The sequence below is a fragment of the Nerophis ophidion genome, linkage group LG10 (assembly GCF_033978795.1).
Source record: "Nerophis ophidion isolate RoL-2023_Sa linkage group LG10, RoL_Noph_v1.0, whole genome shotgun sequence".
In the NCBI taxonomy this organism is placed as follows: Eukaryota; Metazoa; Chordata; class Actinopteri; order Syngnathiformes; family Syngnathidae; genus Nerophis; species Nerophis ophidion.
This window is the reverse complement of record NC_084620.1, coordinates 63,118,829-63,139,577: the sequence shown is the minus strand read 5'-3', so window position 1 is coordinate 63,139,577 and position 20,749 is coordinate 63,118,829. Positions and strand designations below refer to the sequence as shown.

Below are 20,749 nucleotides of genomic sequence, written 5' to 3'. Positions count from 1 at the left end.
AACACTGAATTAATAATCTTCTTGATTTTAATCATATATTTTATCTAACCTACTTACAGTTTACAACCTTGTCAAACGATATGAAACTATGCGTTGATTACAAACATATTTATTTATTTAACACGTAAACCTTAGGCTTGGGTCAAGCTGATTAGAAAAAATAAGTACTAATAAAATATACTGCATAAGAATTAGGCACTCAATCAATCAACCAATCAATGTTTACTTATTAAATTAAATGGGTTGTACTTGTATAGCGCTTTTCTACCTTCAAGGTACTCAAAGCGCTTTGACACTACTTCCACATTTACCCATTCACACACACATTCACAAACTGATGGAGGGAGCTGCCATGCAAGGCGCTAACCAGCACCCATCAACAGCAAGGGTGAAGTGTCTTGCTCAAGGACACAACGGTCGTGACGGGGTTGGTACTAGGTGGGGATTGAACCAGGGACCCTCGGGTTGCGCACGGCCACTCTCCCACTGCGCCACGCCGTTGTCATATTTGTATACTAAATTAACAGCAAAATACACAGTAGACTCCTGCTATTCCCAAATAATGAACACATTCGTTAAAGACTCCAAATGTGCCTATTTTTGGTACTCTTAACCCGAAAATATGCCGCTCACAGTCTTTAAGCGCACTTTTCAGTTTCACACATTAAAAAACAATTACAGCCATGCAGCCAATTATGTCCTGCTAGAAAATGTTGTGTAAATTGCTGGATTTATAGCTGCAACACTCTTTCTAACAAATCACTTTCTTTTTGAGTCACCATAAAAATGATTATTTATCTTTTTTTTTTAGTAGGGAAAATGGGCGAGACTGCATTCTACAGCGACACCGGAAAAAGATGAAAAAAAAAGACAGCTTTTACAGGTCAAGCCCCTAACTATCATTGCAATTCAACTTGAATTAAAGAAAACAACACATTGAACTAAAAAAATCCATTGGCTCACAAGAATGACCAAAAAGTAAACAAAAGGTTAATTTACAAAAGTTATATTTTGCCGTATTCGTACTTTTTTTTATACATTTATACAGCTCTAAATCACTAGTGTCTCAAAGGGCTGCACAAACCACTAAACGACATCCTCGGTAGGCCCACATAAGGGCAAGGAAAACTCACACCAAGTGGGACGTCGGTGACAATGATGACTATGAGAACCATGGAGAGGAGGAAAGCAATGGATGTCGAGCGGGTCTAACATGATACTGTGAAAGTTCAATCCACAATGGATCCAACACAGTCGCAAGAGTCCAGTCCAAAGCGGATCCAACACAGCAGCGAGAGTCCCGTTCACAGCGGAGCCAGCAGGAAACCATCCCAAGCGGAGGCGGATCAGCAGCGCAGAGATGTCCCCAGCCGATACACAGGCGAGCAGTACATGGCCACCGGATCCGACCGGACCCCCTCCACAAGGGAGAGTGGGACATAGGAGAAAAAGAAAAGAAACGGCAGATCAACTGGTCTAAAAAGGGAGTCTATTTAAAGGCTAGAGTATACAAATGAGTTTTAAGGTGAGACTTAAATGCTTCTACTGAGGTGGCAACTCGAACTTTTACCGGGAGGGCATTCCAGAGTACTGGAGCCCGAAATGAAAACGCTCTATAGCCCGCAGACTTTTTTTGGGCTTTGGGAATCACTAATAAGCCGGAGTCCTTTGAACGCAGATTTCTTGCCGGGACATATGGTACAATACAATCGGCAAGATTGGATGGAGCTAGACCGTGTAGTATTTTATACGTAAGTAGTAAAACCTTAAAGTCACATCTTAAGTGCACAGGAAGCTAGTGCAGGTGAGCCAGTACAGGCGTAATGTGATCATAAATAAATAAATAAGATCATAAATAACTCATAAATAACATAAATAAATGTGATCATAAATAACTCATAACTCATAAATAACTCATAAATAACAGACACAAATAAATGTACATACAATTATTTTGTGCTAAAATGAAGAAAAAAATGAATATGATGCTTAAGTACGCTGCCATTCAAATTGAAATGCAAATGTAAATACAGCTTTAGTCATATTTTTTGCGCTTAGGAAACTTTTCTATGACTTCAGTTCCAGACTACTTTTGTTTGTTGGATATTATCATTACTGCCATAAGGGGTGGGAAAGTGTATTACAACTGAGTGTCAGAAAGTTTTTTAAAGCTAAGTGCTAACGAAAGTGTTAGCATTAGGTGGTAGAAATAAACCAGTGAATTTCGGTACATTGCATGTTAAAAAAAGCAAAGGAAGAAGGTGGATCGTGTTTGTTGTTAGTGTTAAAAGAATGTTTCCCCCCTTTGAGCAAATTGGAATGTCTCAGAAGTTACCAACTACTGCCTTGGATTTTCTCGAAAAAGATAAAAACAACGATCTCAACCTTTTTCTTATCGACACACATATAATTCCCTTCAGTTTTAACGGTGTTAGATTGTACCAGGTGCGGAGAGTGTGCGTGGACACAAGAACAAATATATTCTATAGTAGTGATGACTATAATGAGCTCGTAAATACAGTAAACACAGAGCTAAACATAGTTAAAAAAAAATGGATGGACACAAACATTTTTGGGGAATATAAATAAAACTAAGATAGTGATGATTGGAAATCGCAACATCTGAACAGAAAATAAGTATTGATGGTACCCAAATTGAAATCGTAAATGAGAATACATTTTTGGGAGTAATAATTGATAGTAAACTATCATGGAAACCTCTGGTCAGACACATTGAAACAAAAATCTCCTAAAGCCTCTCAACCGTACCTCAATGAAAATGCACTCCGTACTCTATACCGCACTTTGGTACTGCCTGTGTTGAAGTGTGGGTGAATACTTACAACAATTCATCCTCTCATCATATTACAGAAAAGAGCAGTGCGCATCATTCACAACGTTGTTTATTTCGAACTTACTCTTAATCTGTTTATGCAATCAAAGTTGCTCAAATTTGATGACCTCGTTAAACATAATACATTAATTAATCAAAATATTGCCGCCTAATCTACAACTTTTTTTTTAATAAGACGAGAGGAGGCTCATAACTTGAGAAGCTTTGGATATTTCTCATCGCCGAGAGCTCAAACCACTCGTAAACGTTTTTAAGTGTCTGTATGCGGAGTAAAACAATTGAACAAACTGGACTTACAACACAAGCAATGCCAAACTATTAATCGATTAAAACTATGATACAAACATTGGGTCTGGTTCTGTCAAGTTCTTCAGGTTTTTTCGCAGCTGTGCCCAAACTTGAACGGGCCAGTGGGACTCAAGACCACAGAGGGACAACTCAATCCTCTTTCCTTGTGATTTATTGATGTTTGAGTAGAAGCAATCCAATAAAGTGGGTTATCGTTGTAAATGAATGGATGAATAGAATGAATAGTCGAATAGTCAGGAGTTAAATAGTAGAATAGTTGAATTGTAGAATAGTTGAATAATTGGATAGTAGAATAGCCGATTAGTGGAATAGTCGATTAGGTTGATAACCTTAAACAGAAAAAAAGAACAGTGTTTCTCAAACATACATCAAAACACATGCTTTTCTTTTCTTTTAAATCAATCCAACCAAAATATATTTCCACTGATAGGGACTAAGTTTAAGAATAAACTTAAACATTTCCAATAATATGATTGAAATTAAATTTAAACGATCACACTCCTCAACCTTCCCGGTAAGGTTTATTCAGGTGTACTGGAGAGGAGGCTACGCCGGATAGTCGAACCTCGGATTCAGGAGGAACAGTGTAGTTTTCGTCCTAGTCGTGGAACTGTGGACTAGCTTTATACTCTCGGCAGGGTTCTTGAGGGTGCATGGGAGTTTGCCCAAACCAGTCTACATGTGCTTTGTGGACTTGGAGAAGACATTCGACTGTGTCCCTCGGGAAGTCCTGTATGGAATGTTCAGAGTATGGGGTACCGGACTGTCTTATTGTGGCGGTCCGCTCCCTGTACGATCAGTGTCAGAGCTTGGTCCGGATGGCTGGCAGTAAGTCAGACACGTTTCCAGTGAGGGTTGGACTCCTTTGTCACCGATTCTGTTCATAACTTTTATGGACAGAATTTCTAGGCGCAGTCCAGGCGTTGAGGGGTTCCGGTTTGGTGGCCGTGGGATTAGGACTCTGCTTTTTGCAGATGATGTGGTCCTGATGGCTTCATCTGGCCGAGATCATCAGCTCTCACTGGATCGGTTCGCAGCCGAGTGTGAAGCGACCGGAATGAGAATCAGCACCTCCAAGTCCGAGTCCATGGTTCTCGCCCGGAAAAGGGTGGAGTGCCATCTCCAGGTTGGAGAGGAGACCCTGCCCCAAGTGGAGGAGTTAAAGTACCTAGGAGTCTTGTTCACGAGTGGGAGAAGAGTGAATCGTGAGATCGACAGGCGGATCGGTGCGGCGTCTTCAGTAATGCGGACGTTGTATCGATCCGTTGTGGTGAAGAAGGAGCTGAGCCGGAAGGCAAAGCTCTCAATTTACCGGTCGATCTACGTTCCCATCCTCACCTATGGTCATGAGCTTTGGGTCATGACCGAAAGGGTAAGATCACGGGTACAAGCGGCCGAAATGAGTTTCCTCCGCCGGGTGGCGGGGCTCTCCCTTAGAGATAGGGTGAGAAGCTCTGCCATCCGGGAGGAACTCAAAGTAAAGCCGCTGCTCCTTCACATCGAGAGGAACCAGATGAGGTGGCTCGGGCATCTGGTCAGGATGCCACTCGAACGCCTCCCTAGGGATGTGTTTAGGGCGCGTCCAACTGGTAGGAGGCCACGGGGAAGACCCAGGACACGTTGGGAAGACTATGTCTCCCGGCTGGCCTGGGAACGCCTCGGGATCCCCCGGGAAGAGCTAGACGAAGTGGCTGGAGATAGGGAAGTCTCGGCTTCCCTGCTTAGGCTGCTGCCCCCGCGACCCGACCTCGGATAAGCGGAAGATGATGGATGGATGGACCTTTATGAATGAGGCCCCTTTTGATCCATAAGATTTGTGGGATTTGTTATTAAACTGTTGTTTCTCAAAACATAATAATGAATCAAAATCAATGTTCTTATGCATTAAAGACCTATTTCCAATTACTTTGGATCAACTATCCCACTTTTCATTTTGGGGGGAAAATGTTGTTTTTTTATGGACTGACTAAGCTGAGTTACTCTAGACTCTTAGTAATGTTTTAAATATTTTATTAATTTTAATTTAATTTAAAGTACCAATGATTGTCACACACACACTAGGTGTGGAGAAATGTGTCCTCTGCTTTTGACCCATCCCCTTGATCACCCCCTGGTAGGTGAGGGGAGCAGTGAGCAGCACCGGAATAATTTTTGGTGATTTAACCCCCAATTCCAACCCTTGATGCTGAGTGCCAAGCAGGGAGGTAATGGGTCCCATTTTTATAGTCGTTGGTATTACTCGGCCGGGGTTTGAACTCACAACCTACCGATCTCAGGGCGGACACTCGAACCGCCAGTCCAGTGGTTCTCAACCGTTTTTCAGTGATGTACCCCGTGTCAACATTTTTTAATTCAAGTACCCCCTAATCAGAGCAAAGCATTATTGGTTGAAAAAAAGAGATAAAGAAGTAAAATACAGCACTATGTCATTAAATTGTATAACAGTGCAAAATATTGCTCATTTGTAGTCGTCTTTCTTGAACTATTTGGAAAAAAAGATATAAAAATAAGTAAAAACTTGTTGAAAAATAAACAAGTGATTCAATTATAAATAAAGATTTCTACACATAGAAGTAATCATCAACTTAAAGTGCCCTCTTTGGGGATTGTAATAGAGATCCATCTGGATTCATGAACTTAATTCTAAACATTTCTTCACAAAAAAATAAATCTTTAACATCAATATTTATGGAACATGTCCACAAAAATCTATCTGTCTACACTGAATATTGCATTGTTGCATTTCTTTTCACAGTTTATGAATTTACATTCATATTTTGTTGAAGTATTATTCAATAAATATATGTATAAAGGATTTTTGAATTCTTGCTATTTTTAGAATATTTTACAAAAATCTCACGTACCCCTTGGCATACCTTCAAGTACCCCCACGGGTACGCGTACCCCCATTTGAGAACCACTGCACTAGGCCACTGAGTAGTAGTTTTATTCATACAATATTTTTTGTGATTAATCGCATTAGTTACTTTGATATTTTTGACAACTCTGATTTTTTTTTTCTGTCAAAATGCAAAGAACAAATACATTTAGTAAGAAAAGAAATTCCTGTATTGACTGCATTATTTCCAGGCTTTTGCGGGCCATTTAAAATTATGTTTGACACGTGTACTAAGGCTCTGTCTTTGATTCATGATATTTTGCTGTGTTTTAAAGCAGTGGTTCTCAAATGGGGGTACACGTACACCTGGGGGTACTTGAAGGTATGCCAAGGGGTACGTGAGATTTTTTTAAAAATATTCTGAAAAATAGCAACAATTCAAAAATAATTTATAAATATATTTATTGAATAATACTTCAACAAAATATGAATGTAAGTTCTAAACTGTGAAAAGAAATGCAACAATGCAATATTCAGTGATGACAGATTTTTTGTGGACATGTTCTATAAATATTGATGTTTTTTTGTGAAGAAATGTTTATAACTAAATTCATGAATGCAGATGGATCTCTATTACAATCCCCAAAGAGGACACTTTAAGTTGATGATTACTTCTATGTGTAGAAATCTTTATTTATAATTGAATCACTTGTTTATTTTTCAACAAGTTTTTAGTTATTTTTTATATCTTTTTTCCAAATAGTTCAAGAAAGACCACTACAAATGAGCAATATTTTGCACTGTTATACAATTTAATAAATCAGAAACTGATGACATAATGCTGTATTTTACTTCTTTATCGCTTTTTTTCAACCAAAAATGTTTTGCTCTGATTAGGGGGTACTTGAATTAAAAACATGTTCACAGGGGGTACATCACTGAAAAAAGGTGGAGAACCTGTTGGGATCCGATGGTCTGATCATCACCATATTGTTATTTTTGTTCCATTTTTATATCACTCTGCGGTTTCAATCAATCAATCAATGTTTACTTATATAGCCCTAAATCACTAGTGTCTCAAAGGGCTGCACAAACCACTACGACATCCTCGGTAGGCCCACATAAGGGCAAGGAAAACTCACACCCAGTGGGACGTCGGTGACAATGATGACTATGAGAACCTTGGAGAGGAGGAAAGCAATGGATGTCGAGCGGGTCTAACATGATACTGTGAAAGTTCAATCCATAATGGATCCAACACAGTCGCAAGAGTCCAGTCCAAAGTGGATCCAACACAGCAGCGAGAGTCCCGTTCACACCGGAGCCAGCAGGAAACCATCCCAAGCGGAGGCGGATCAGCAGCGCAGAGATGTCCCCAGCCGATACACAGGCAAGCAGTACATGGCCACCGGATCGGACCGGACCCCCTCCTCAAAGGAGAGTGGGACATAGAAGAAAAAGAAAAGAAACGGCAGATCAACTGGTCTAAAAAGGGAGTCTATTTAAAGGCTAGAGTATACAAATGAGTTTTAAGGTGAGACTTAAATGCTTCTACTGAGGTGGCATCTCGAACTGTTACCGGGAGGGCATTCCAGAGTACTGGAGCCCGAAATGAAAAAGCTCTATAGCCCGCAGACTTTTTTTGGGCTTTGGGAATCACTAATAAGCCGGAGTCCTTTGAACGCAGATTTCTTGCCGGGACATATGGTACAATACAATCGGCAAGATAGGATGGAGCTAGACCGTGTAGTATTTTATACGTAAGTAGTAAAACCTTAAAGTCACATGTTAAGTGCACAGGAAGCCAGTGCAGGTGAGCCAGTACAGGCGTAATGTGATCAAACTTTCTTGTTCTTGTCAAAAGTCTAGCAGCCGCATTTTGTACCAACTGTAATCTTTAAATGCTAGATATGGGGAGACCCGAAAATAATACGTTACAGTAATCGAGGCGAGACGTAACAAACGCATGGATAATGATCTCAGCGTCTTTAGTGGACAGAATGGAGCGAATTTTAGCGATATTACGGAGATGAAAGAAGGCCGTTTTAGTAACGCTTTTAATGTGTGACTCAAAGGAGAGAGATGGGTCAAAGATAACACCCAGATTCTTTACCGTGTCGCCTTGTTTAATTGTTTGGTTGTCAAATGTTAGAGTTGTATCATTAAATAGAGGTCGGTGTCTAGCAGGACCGATAATCAGCATTTCCGTTTTTTTGGCGTTGAGTTGCAAAAGGTTAGCGGACATCCATTGTTTAATTTCATTAAGACACGCCTCCAGCTGACTACAACCCGGCGTGTTGGTCAGCTTTAGGGGCATGTAGAGTTGGGTGTCATCAGCATAACAGTGAAAGCTTTGACATACTTAGTTCCTGTTTTTGTTCATTTCCACGGTCACTCATTAGTTTCAGCTGCTACTCTCTTTTCCAGCACACCTGTCTTTACTAATCACCACCTGTTCATAAGCCAGCGTTTTCTGTTCACTGATTGTCGGATCTTAGTTTGTTCACATACATCTGTTCATGACTTGTCTCTCACTCTCGTTTTCGCTAAGCTTTATTTTATTCCTAGCTTTCACGCTAGTTGTTTTGTGTTTCCTTTTGTGTGCCTTTGTGCTTCGGTTTGTTTGTCCCAGCTTTCCGTGCTAGCGCTTTTATTTGCCTTTTTCTATTTGTATCAGTGTTTTTGTTCAAAGCTCCTTTTGTTTAATAAATCCCTTAGTTCTTAACTTTTTGCTGTGTTCTTGCTGACGCATCCACGGAGGACCGAATCCGGCATTACAATGCCACACAAGCGTAACAGAACCACCGCTTTAAAGGGTTTCGTCAATAAAGTTGGTATGCTATAATAATAACGCTATTATTATTATTAATAATAGCTTCCAACTGAGATTAGTGGAACAGGCCCATCATTTACGGCAGCGACTCGTGTGAAAGAATGTTATTATCATTTATGCCTTTTATTTTCCCCTCACAAGAGAGGATATCTAAAATAACACAAGTCATTTATTATGTAATAGCCTGTATCGGTTGGGGACATCTCTACGCTGCTGATCCGCTTGAGATGGTTTCCTGTGGACGGGACTCTCGCTGCTGTCTTGGATCCGCTTGAACTGAACTCTCGCGGCTGTGTTGGAGCCACTATGGATTGAACTTTCACAGTATCATGTTAGACCCGCTTGACATCCATTGCTTTCGGTCCCCTAGAGAGGGGGGGGTTGCCCACATCTGAGGTCCTCTCCAAGGTTTCTCATAGTCAGCATTGTCACTGGCGTCCCACTGGATGTGAATTCTCTCTGCCCACTGGGTGTGAGTTTTCCTTGCCCTTTTGTGGGTTCTTCCGAGGATGTTGTAGTCGTAATGATTTGTGCGGTCCTTTGAGACATTTGTGATTTGGGGCTATATAAATAAACATTGATTGATGATTGATTGATAATATCAAATGCCAAAACAAAATAACTAACTGCATCCTGGTTTGTGGGGCACAGCTTCATTTGGCGTTTCCTTTAGCGTTCAAGATAACCCTGGGCTCTTCCGTGTCCATCAAACATAAATTATGTTAAAAATATGGAGATTAATATTTTACCTATGATGCTTCCCCCCCAACCCCCACAAATTGCTTTGAACTTCAACTCTGGTATTTTTATTTGGAAAGAAAATAGTACTTGAATGTTAATTTCCATCATGTGATTGAATTTTCAGTGAATGGGAAAAATAATAAAAACCCTTAAAACATTTCCTGGTATGTTTGTTGACATAAGTGGGCATGACAGGGGGCGTACATGCACAAATGTGTTATAAAAGCGCCATCTCTTCGGCAGTATTGACGCCGCCGTCAACATGAGCTCCCCATCATGGACGCTTGCTGTCTGCTGTCTATCAGCAGTCGTAGGTACTGAGCTACAAATCTGACTAATTTGGCTAAATACACCTTTTTTAGGCACTTTTAACCGGGGGGGTTCAGCGTATTCGGAGTGTTTACTAAAACATTTTAGGTCACAAATAGTTTTTTTTTCTTTGCTGATAATTCTCCATTTCCCTTTCAGTTTTAGGGGCCGGAGAACTGGTCACGACAACAGAAATGCAAAAATGTAAGTTAAATGGAGCCGAAGTGTGAATTTTGTAAATCTGTCAACTGTGCATTCACATTTTTGTCATCTTCTGATATTGGATTCCCTAATTAGGACTTATTCAACATAAGAGAACATATTGTTTTTTCTGAAAAGATAGATAGTACTTTATTGATTCCTTCAGGAGAGTTCCTTCAGGAAAATTAAAATTCCAGCAGCAGTGTACAGAGTTGAGATCATCCATCCATCCATCCATCCATCATCTTCCGCTTATCCGAGGTCGGGTCGCGGGGGCAGCAGCCTAAGCAGGGAAGCCCAGACTTCCCTATCTCCAGCTACTTCGTCTAGCTCTTCCCGGGGGATCCCGAGGCGTTCCCAGGCCAGCCGGGAGACATAGTCTTCCCAACGTGTCCTGGGTCTTCCCCGTGGCCTCCTACCAGCTGGACGTGCCCTAAACACCTCCCTAGGGAGGCGTTCGGGTGGCATCCTGACCAGATGCCCGAACCACCTCATCTGGCTCCTCTCGATGTGAAGGAGCAGCGGCTTTACTTTGAGTTCCTCCCGGATGGCAGAGCTTCTCACCCTATCTCTAAGGGAGAGCCCCACCACAGGGTGGAGGAAACTCATTTCGGCCGCTTGTACCCGTGATCTTATCCTTTCGGTCATAACCCAAAGCTCATGACCATAGGTGAGGATGGGAACGTAGATCGACCGGTAAATTGAGAGCTTTGCCTTCCGGCTCAGTTCCTTCTTCACCACAACGGATCGGTACAACGTCCGCATTACTGAAGACGCCGCACCGATCCGCCTGTCGATGTCACGATCCACTCTTCCCCCACTCGTGAACAAGACTCCTAGGTACTTGAACTCCTCCACTTGGGGCAGGGTCTCCTCCCCAACCCGGAGATGGCACTCCACCCCTTTCCGGGCGAGTTGAGATCAATTAAAAAAAAAAAAAAAAAAAAAAAAGTAAAAAGTAAATAGTGGGGGTTTAAAAGGAAACAAAATAGAGAAATATTACAAAAAGAATAAAAACAATGGGAATAACAATATAACAGTAAAATAAGAATATAACAAGACAAAGTAGGCAGTAGTGACCATGTAATGAAAACGTATTGCACTGTTAATGTTTTGCATCCCCTGTCATCCTAATACTCCCTGCCCCCCGTCCCAGAAAGGAGTTGTACAGTCTAATGGCGTGTGGGACAAAGGAGTTTTTGAGTCTATTAGTCCTGCACTTGGGATGAAGCAGTCTAGAACTGAACAGGCTCCTCTGGCTACTGATAACACTATGCAGAGGGTGACTGGCATCATCCAGGATGCTCACTAGTTTGTCAACAGTCCTCTTCTCTGCCACCGTCACCAGTGAGTCCAGTTTCATTCCCATTGTAGAACCGGCCCGCCTGATCAGTTTCTCAAGTCTGGAGCTGCCCCCCCAGCACACTACCATGTAGAACAGAACACTGGCAATCACAGACTGGTAGTACATCCACAGGAGTTTTCTACAAATGTTGAAGGAGTGCAGTCTCCTGAGGAAGTACAGCCTGCTCTGTCCTTCCTTTTACTGGTGGTCCGTGTTAACAGTCCAGTCCAGCATGTGTACAGTTTCAAAATGATTCATCACATTTGTACATTTTCTTTACAACATGTCCAGGAATGAGTAGGAACAAGCAAAACTTATTCAATCCTACCCCTTTTCCACTTCATATCAATTACTTACACATATGTTGACTCTGTATACTCAGGATGTCCACATTTTAAACATTCCACACATTAAAAATCCATGTAGTGTAAATACAACAGTTTTCTTCCCAACCAGGTAAGTCATTGATGATGAGATAAATTCTTATTTTGCTCAAGTTCAAGACATTTACCAATATTATTTGTTAATATTATTCTTCCTTGTACTTTTATAAACATGTATAGTTTGAACAATTTCTCAAACTTGATCACATTAGTACATTGTTCCACTTCTTTACGTTCTAAAATTCCATCATGTAATTCCACATACTGATATACTAAGAAGAAGAGTGGATCGTGAGATCGACAGGCGGATCGGTGCGGCATCTTCAGTAATGCGGACGTTGCACCGATCCGTTGTGGTGAAGAAGGAGCTGAGCCGGAAGGCAAAGCTCTCAATTTACCGGTCAATCTACGTTCCCATCCTCACCTATGGTCATGAGTTTTGGGTCATGACCGAAAGGATAAGATCACGGGTACAAGCGGCCGAAATGAGTTTCCTCCGCCGTGTGGCGGGGCTCTCCCTTAGAGATAGGGTGAGAAGCTCTGTCATCCGGGAGGAACTCAAAGTAAAGCCGCTGCTCCTCCACATCGAGAGGAGCCAGATGAGGTGGTTCGGGTATCTGGTCAGGATGCCACCCGAACGCCTCCCTAGGGAGGTGTTTAGGGCACGTCCAACAGGTAGGAGGCCACGGGGAAGACCCAGGACACGTTGGGAAGACTATGTCTCCCGGCTGGCCTGGGAACGCCTCGGGATCCCCCGGGAAGAGCTAGACGAAGTGGCTGGGGAGAGGGAAGTCTGGGTTCCCCTGCTTAGGCTGTTGCCCCCACGACCCGACCTCGGATAAGCTGAAGATGATGGATGGATGGATGGATGGATGGATGATATACTAAGAGTCTTAAGACAGGGGTCTCAAACATGCGGGCCGTGGGCCAATTGCGGCCCGCGAGACGTTATAATGCGTTATAACACTGTTACAAATATGTGCCACACCAAACAAGAAGGGAGAACATCCACACCGTAACACAACAGAACAAATACCCAATATCCCATGCAGCCCTGACTCCTCCGGGCTACAATATCCACCCCCGCTACCACCAACCCCCCGGGAGAGTTAAAGCTGCAAGGTGTTCTGGGTATTTGTTCAGTTGTGTTACGGTGTGGATGTTCTCCCTTCTTGTTTGGTGTGGCACATATTTGTAACAGTGTTAGTTTTTTTTACGGCCATTCTCAGTGTGACCTGTGTAGCTGTTGATCAAATATGTCAAGCAATAACACTCATGCGTTATAACCGGGCTTGCACATTGTTGGTTAAAGTTAAAGTAGCAATGATTGGGGCGGTATAGCTCGATTGGTAGAGTGGCTGTGCCAGCAATTTGAGGGTTGCAGGTTCGATTCCTGCTTCCGCCATCCTAGTCACTGCCATTGTGTCCTCGGGCAAGACACTTTGCCATCGTGCTCCCAGTGCCACCCACACTGGTTTAAATGTAACTTAGATATTGGGTTTCATTATGTAAATCGCTTTGAGTCAGTAGAGAAAAGCGCTATATAAATATAATTCACTTCACTTCACACACTAGGTGAGGTGAAATGTTTCTTCTGCATCATTTATGGTGATTTAACCCCCAATTCCAACCCTTGATGCTGAGTGCCAAGCAGGGAGGTAATGGGTCACATTTTTTATAGTCTTTGTGAAGTGAAGTGAATTATATTTATATAGCGCTTTTTCTCTAGTGACTCAAAGCACTTTACATAGTGAAACCCAATATCTAAGTTACAATCAAACCAGTGTGGGTGGCACTGGAAGCAGGTGGGTAAAGTGTCTTGCCCAAGGACACAACGGCAGTGACTAGGTTGGCAGAAGCAGTTTTGTTTAAGTTGTGTTAGGGCAGGGGTAGGGAACCTACGGCTCTAGAGCCAGATGTGGCTCTTTTGATGTCTGCATCTGGCTCTCAGATAAATATTAGCTGACATCGCTTAACACGATAAGTAATTAATAATTCCGCTGGTGATCACAGTGTTAAAAATAACGTTCAGAATATAAAACATTCTCATGCATCTTAATCCGTCAATCCGTTTTCTTCCGCACCTGTTCATTAATGGTAAGAATTACTTTAGGTATTATTATCAATCAATCAATCAATCAATGTTTACTTATATAGCCCTAAATCACTAGTGTCTCAAAGGGCTGCACAAACCACCACGACATCCTCGGTAGGCCCACATAAGGGCAAGGAAAAACTCACCCCAGTGGGACATCGGTGACAATAATGACCCAGTGGGACGTCGGTGACAATGATGACTATTAGTTAATTTCAGAATAACAATGTTATTCATAAAAATAAGAGACTTATTATACTCTAAAAATGTGGGTCTTACTTAAAATTGAACACATATAGTTGTATTCAGTGTTAGAAAACAATTGTACGGCTCTCACGGAAATACATTTTAAAATATTTGGCTTTCATGGCTCTCTCAGCCAAAAAGGTTCCCGACCCCTGTGTTAGGGTGTGGATGTTCTCCCGAAATGTGTTTGTCATTCTTGTTTGGTGTGGGTTCATAGGGTGGCGCATATTTGTAAAAGTTGTTTATACCGCCACCCTCAGTGTGACCTGTATGGCTGTTGAACAAATATGTCTTGCAGCCACTTACGTAGAATTGTACAGGCCTCGTATAACATGTTATAGAGCCGGCACGCTGATTATGTGATGTAAAAGGTGAATTCATTAAAAAGTGCATGTCACCCAGTTTCTGCATCCAGTGGCCCCCAGGTAAATTGAGATTGAGACCCCTGTCTTAAGCGATGTACGTGGATACAAATTATTTAAAGGAAATTTTCCTCTAAGGTTATATTTCTCTTCTTTTGTTGAGAAGAATTGTTGCATATTCTTGGGTAGCAAGATGTAGGTTGTTTTGTGTATTATTTTGGCCGTTTGCAAATGGACTAAATCATTGAATTTCAATATTTAGATTTATTAAATAAAGGGTTTGTATGTTCTCTATATCAATCAATAAAAGTTGATTTTATAGTCCTTAATCACACAAGTCTCAAAGGGCTGCACAAGCCACGACGACATCCAAGCTCAGATCCCACATCAATATCCATCCATCCATACATTTTCTACCACTTATTCCCTTTTGGGGTCGCGGGGGGCGCTGGCACCTATCTCAGCTACAATCGGGCGGAAGGCGGGGTACACCCTGGACAAGTCGCCACCTCATCACAGGGCCAACACAGATAGACAGACAACATTCGCACTCACATTCACACACTAGGGACCATTTAGTCATATCAATATCTTATCTATTATCCTAATTATCATCCTAATTGACCTTTATTGTTACACAATTAGGCAATGGAATGTACTTTAGTAGTTTTTCCCCCATATTTCTGCACAAAAACCCGTATACGGTTACACAGGTAACAGTAGAGAATATTGAGTGAATTTTGGTGAAGTACATATTTTGCTTTATTCATTATTGAAATACACTATATTGCAAAAAATATTAGGCCACATTTCCAAATGATCAGAATCAGGTGTCCTAATCACTTGGTATAAAAGGGGTATGAAATCAAGCACTTAGGCACGGAGACTGTTTCTACAAAAAATGTGTGAAAGAATGGGCCGCTCTCAGGAGCTCAGAGATTTCCAGCGTGGAATTGTCAAAAGATGCCACCTGTGCAACAAATCCAGTCGGCAAATTTCCTCACTCCTAAATATACCAAAGAAAATGGAAGAATTTGGGAACAACAGCAACTCAGCCACCATGGTAGGCCACGTAACCTGACAGAGAGGGGTCAGCGGATGCTGAAGCGCATAGTGCAAAGAGGTCGCCGACTTTCTGCACAGTCAGTTGCTACAGAGCTCTAAACTTCATGCGACCTTCCAATTAGTCCACGTACAGTACACAGACAGCTTCATGGAATGGGTTTCCATGGCCGAGCAGCTGCATCTAAGCCATACATCACCATGTCCGATGCGAAGCGTCGGATGCAGTGGTGTAAAGCACGTCACCACTGGACTCTAGAGCAGTGGAGACGCGTTCTCTGGAGTGATGAATCACGCTTTTCCATCTGACAATCTGATGGAAGAGTCTGGGTTTGGAGGTTGCCAGGAGAACGCTACATTTCGGACTGCATTGTGTGAAATTTGGTGGAGGAGTAATTACGGTGTGGGGTTGTTTTTCAGGAGTTGGGCTCGGCCCCTTAGTTCCAGTGAAAGGAACTTTAAATGTTCCAGGAAACCAAAACATTTTGAACAAATCCATGCTCCCAACCTTGTGGGAACTGTTTGGAGCGGGCCCTTTCCTCTTCTAACATGACTGCACAAAGCAAAGTCCATAAAGACATGGATGACAGAGTACGGTGTGGATGAACTTGACTGGCCTGCACAGAGTCCTGACCTGAACCCAATAGAACCCCTTTAGGATGAATTAGAACGGAGACTGAGATCCAGGCCTTCTCGAACAACATCAGTGCGGCCTAACCTATGCGCTTTTCGAAGAATGGTCGAAAATTCCGATAAACACACTCAGCAACCTTGTGGACAGCCTTCCCGGAAGAGTTGAAGGTGTAATAGCTGCAAAAGGTGGACCGACAACATATATAACCCTATGGGTTAGGAATGGAATGGCACTTCAAGTTCATATGTGAGTCAAGGCGGGTGGCCAAGTACTTTTGGCAATATAGTGTATGTCTTGCCACTTTTCGTTGTATATTTTTATGTAGGTTTTTGAGTTTATTTGATCCTCTATTATTACAACCACAATCGTATGTATTTTTCTCTTTCAATGTCTACTCCGTTTATTTGTATTTGTGCTTCACTTTCTCCTCTGTTACCGCATAGCATTATTTTAGTTTTACTGTGGACAAATGAGATGCCAAATCCAACCACTTTCATGTGGTATTGGACAGAAAGGAGGACTTTTTTTTTTCCTCCATTTGAAAATGCGGACGTTATCAGCACCACTGTCTAATTCCAATCAATGCAAGTCATCAGAATCAGGTAATACACCAACTTATATTCTTGTCTTCATGAAAGAAAGGAATCCATGTGTGTTAAACATGCTTGTATTATCATTAAACACCATCAACTTGTTAACAAAAATGTCTTTTTCATAAATAAATAAATATAAATTATAAATACGAATGAGGTAGATCTCCTCGACTTGGCCAATTGAAAAGTAGCTTGCCTGCAGAAAAAGTGTGAGCGCCCCTGCTATAGGTGATGAGGAGCGGCTCCAGCAACAACCTAACTCTTATCACCGGCCACTTTTTTGATTCCAAGCTAAAGCCTCTGCATGTTGTCACTTCATCTGACTCACCTGCCACTGTTGTCGCCAGTCACTTGCAAGACATTCGGCAGCGGTGTGGTCCAACCTTTCAACGGCTCCAGTTACTACTTGCGGTCCACCTGCAGGGTCACCCTCAGCCGCTTCACACACAACCGCGTGGACTGCGACATCAGCGCCCGGCGGGGGGACAACGGGCTGCTGGTGGAAGTGGAGATCACTATCAATAAAGTCCAAACGGTCCTGATGAATGGAAACATCCTTGTGGAGTCAGAAAGGTCCGGCATGACTGATTTTTTAACACAACTCAGTGCTAACATCACCTCATGATTGTGTTGACAGCGTCTCCCTTCCCTACGACCACACCTACCAGCACGTCTTCCAGTACGGCATCTACACCAGGCTGAGGAGCATGCTGCTTCCTCTCACGGTCACCTGGCGTGACGTACCTGGAGGAATAGACACGCTTTGGGTGAGACGCAACATTAGAAGTAGATGACATCATCATGAAGACACGTCCCACAACGACGTGACGTGTCATTCAAGGTGGAGATGCAGCAGGAGATGACCGCAGACATGAGTGGACTCTGTGGGAAACACAACGTTGAGGGTAAACACAGTGCCCTCTTTGATTATGTCCACATGGGGATTTTTGTAAAGCGGGACATTTTGAAATCTTGTCCTCAGGTGATAAGCAGAAGCTGATTACGGACGCCGTGCACACTGAAGACACATGTCAAACCAGGGATATGATTGCTGTTTATAATGCTGTAAGTCAGGTCGGCAACCCAAAATGTTGAAAGAGCCATATTGGACCAAAAATACAAAAACAAATCTGGAGCCGCAAAAAATTAAAAGCCATATTACGTACAAATAGTGTCATACGATATGAATTTAATTATGAGGACAAAGGAAACAAAATGAGCTCAGATATACCTCCAAATGAGGTATAATGATGCAATATGTACATATAGCTAGCCTAAATAGCATGTTAGCATCGATTAGCTTACAGTCATGCAGTGACCAAATATGTCTGATTAGCACACCACTCATAAGTCAATAACATCAACAAAACTCACCTTTGTCCATTCATGCACAACGTTGTAAGGTTGGTGGACAAAATGAGACAGAAAAAGAAGTGGCATAAATCACGTCTTAGAAAGTCGGAGAAAGTTATACATGTAAACCAGGGGTGCCCACACTTTTTCTGCAGGCGAGCTACTTTTCAATTGACCAACTCGAGGGGATCTACCTCATTTATATATATCATTTATATTTATTTATTTATGAAAGAGACATTTAAAGAGACAAGTTAAATGTGTTTAATGATAATACAAGCATGTGTAACACATATAGATGTCTTTCTTTCACAAAGACAAGAATATAAGTTGGTGTATTACCTGATTCTGATGACTTGCATTGATTGGAATCAGACAGTAATGATGATGATAACACCCACATTTTCAAATGGAGGAGAAAAAAAGTTGTCCTTTCTGTACAATACCACATGAAAGTGGTTGGTTTTTGGCATCTAATTCATCCAGCTTCCATACACTTTACAAGAAAAACATTGGCGGCAAATTCCGTAGCTTGCTTGATTGACATTCACGGCACCCGAGGGTCTCGTGAGATGACGCTGGCTGCTGCCAGTTCATTATTATGAAAAAATGACAGAGAGGAAGGCGAGAAACACTTTTTATTTCAACAGACTTTCGCACCGTCCCTTCCGTCAAAACTCTAAAGGCCGACTGCACATTTCCTATCTTCACAATAAAAGCCCTGCTTCATGCTGCCTGCGCTAACAAAATAAGAGTCTCGGAAAGCTGGCGTGCACAAGTGATGTGCACGCCAGCTTTCTGAGGGATCGCTTGTGCACGCCAGTTTTCCGAGACTCTGTATTTAGTTAGCGCAGGCAGCATGAAGCAGGGCTTTTATTGTGAAGATAGGAAATGTGCAGTCGGCCTTTAGAGTTTTGACGGAAGGTACGGCGCGAGAGTCTGTTGAAATAAAAAGTGTTTCTCGCCTTCCTCTCGGTCATATTTTCATAATAATGATCTTGCAGCAGCCAGCGTCATCTCACAAGACCCTCCGGTACCGTGAATGTCATTTAAGTGACGTCTTGGTGAAGATTGATGATCACTAATTTTTAGGTCTATTTTTTTTAAAAGCCTGCCTGGAGATCGACTGACACACCCCCCGCGGTCGACTGGTAGCTCGCGATCGACGTAATGGGCACCCCTGATGTAAACAAACTAGGGTGAGTTCAAGGACCACCAAAATTAGTAGGACAAAACGGCGCTCGCCAAATACACAAATCAGTGAAGCATGTTTAACATAAAAAGTGTGCTTTATAGAAATTAGGGAGATTTGTGTCATGTTTGTCCTCCTACAGCAGGGGTGTCAAACTCAAATACAGAGTGGGCCAAAATTTAAAACCCAACAAAGCAGCGGGCCGAGGTTGAACAAATTAACCTTTTAATAGGGATCCAAACAAGTATTGCAGTGAATCTTGAACAAGCAAAGCTTACAGTATACAAATTTATAGTGACATGCAAAATCGAGTTTCAAATAATAATAATAATCAAAAAATATCAATGGCATATCAAATAAAATAAAAATAAAAATGGAATGCCTCTTTTCGGCGGCGGGGTTGAGGTGGACGGGGTTTGGTGATAGCGGGGGGTGTATATTGTAGCGTCCCGGAAGAGTTAGTGCTGCAAGTGGTGTGGGTATTTGTTCTGTTGTGTTTATGTTGTGTTACAGTCCGGGTGTTCTCCCAAAATGGGTCATTCTTGTTTGGTGTGGGTTCACAGTGTGGCGCATACTTGTAACAGTGTTAAAGTTGTTTATACGGCCACCCTCAGTGTGACCTGTATGGCTGTTGACCAAGTATGCATTGCATTCACTTGTGTGTGTGTGTGTATAAGCCGCATATATCATGTGACTGGGCTGGCACGCTGTTTGTATGGAAGAAAAGCGGACGTGGCGACAGGTTGTAGAGAACGCCAAAGGCAGTGCCTTTAAGGCCCACCACTAATATTGTTGCCCGGGATGAAATTCAGTAGGGACACTGAACTTCGGGAGTCTCCTGGGAAAATCGGGAGGGTTGGCAAGTAAGAGTATTAGCGGTGAATGCGGTGTTACAGCGGCGGGCCAGCTCTAATGTTAATTTGATATTGCCTCAAGGGCCAAGTGAAATTACACGGCGGGCCAAATTTTGCCCGCGGGCCAGAGTTTGACACCCATGTCCTACAGAAACCATATTTAAACAAAAAATATGTTTTTTTCCCCTCATCGTTTCCATTTTTCATATATTTTTGAAAAAGCTCCAGACAGCCACTAGGGCGGCGCTAAAGAGCCGCCTGCGGCGCCAGAGCTGCGGGTTGCCGACCCCTGCTGTAAGTGAACATTTCCTCTCATATATGTAAACTCCAAAAATACATTTCAAAAAGGTACAAAAAAAAGTATTTTTATCTAGCAATTTCACACCACAAAAAAACATCTTCAATATCAAAAGGGGAACTTTTTTTCTGCCTATTGTTCACAATCGTTATGAAAGACAGGTTTTTTTGCATGCTTACTTGTAATAATCGTCTCATTCTCGGTGGCTAGCAATGCAGCTAAAGTGAGCAATCAATTGTACCTCTA

General features: G+C 42.2%; 2 protein-coding genes across 14 annotated transcripts in view; one reads left to right on the top strand and one right to left on the bottom strand.

Moving 5' to 3' along the window:
• Positions 1 to 20,749, bottom strand: part of LOC133561169 (proton myo-inositol cotransporter-like) — a 250,512-nt gene that overhangs the window by 166,494 nt on the left and 63,269 nt on the right. For 8 of the 13 annotated variants that reach the window (XR_009808600.1, XR_009808589.1, XR_009808588.1 and 5 more), the window contains 2 exons: positions 17,425 to 17,550; positions 17,135 to 17,344 (listed from right to left, as the gene is read on the bottom strand). The exons of 1 other annotated variant lie outside the window; for it this stretch is intronic. The gene's annotated coding sequence lies outside the window, so the exon portion shown is untranslated. The remainder of the gene's footprint in view (positions 1 to 17,134; positions 17,345 to 17,424; positions 17,551 to 20,749) is intronic. 4 more of the 13 variants (XR_009808592.1, XR_009808598.1, XR_009808591.1 and 1 more) reach the window with 3 other exon arrangements.
• LOC133561307 (mucin-19-like) overlaps positions 17,111 to 20,749 on the top strand; it is a 101,029-nt gene continuing 97,390 nt past the window's right edge. Inside the window, exons 1-4 of the mRNA XM_061914672.1 lie at positions 17,111 to 17,379; positions 17,444 to 17,573; positions 17,648 to 17,711; positions 17,789 to 17,871. Coding sequence (XP_061770656.1) covers positions 17,111 to 17,379; positions 17,444 to 17,573; positions 17,648 to 17,711; positions 17,789 to 17,871 — 546 coding nt within the window. The remainder of the gene's footprint in view (positions 17,380 to 17,443; positions 17,574 to 17,647; positions 17,712 to 17,788; positions 17,872 to 20,749) is intronic.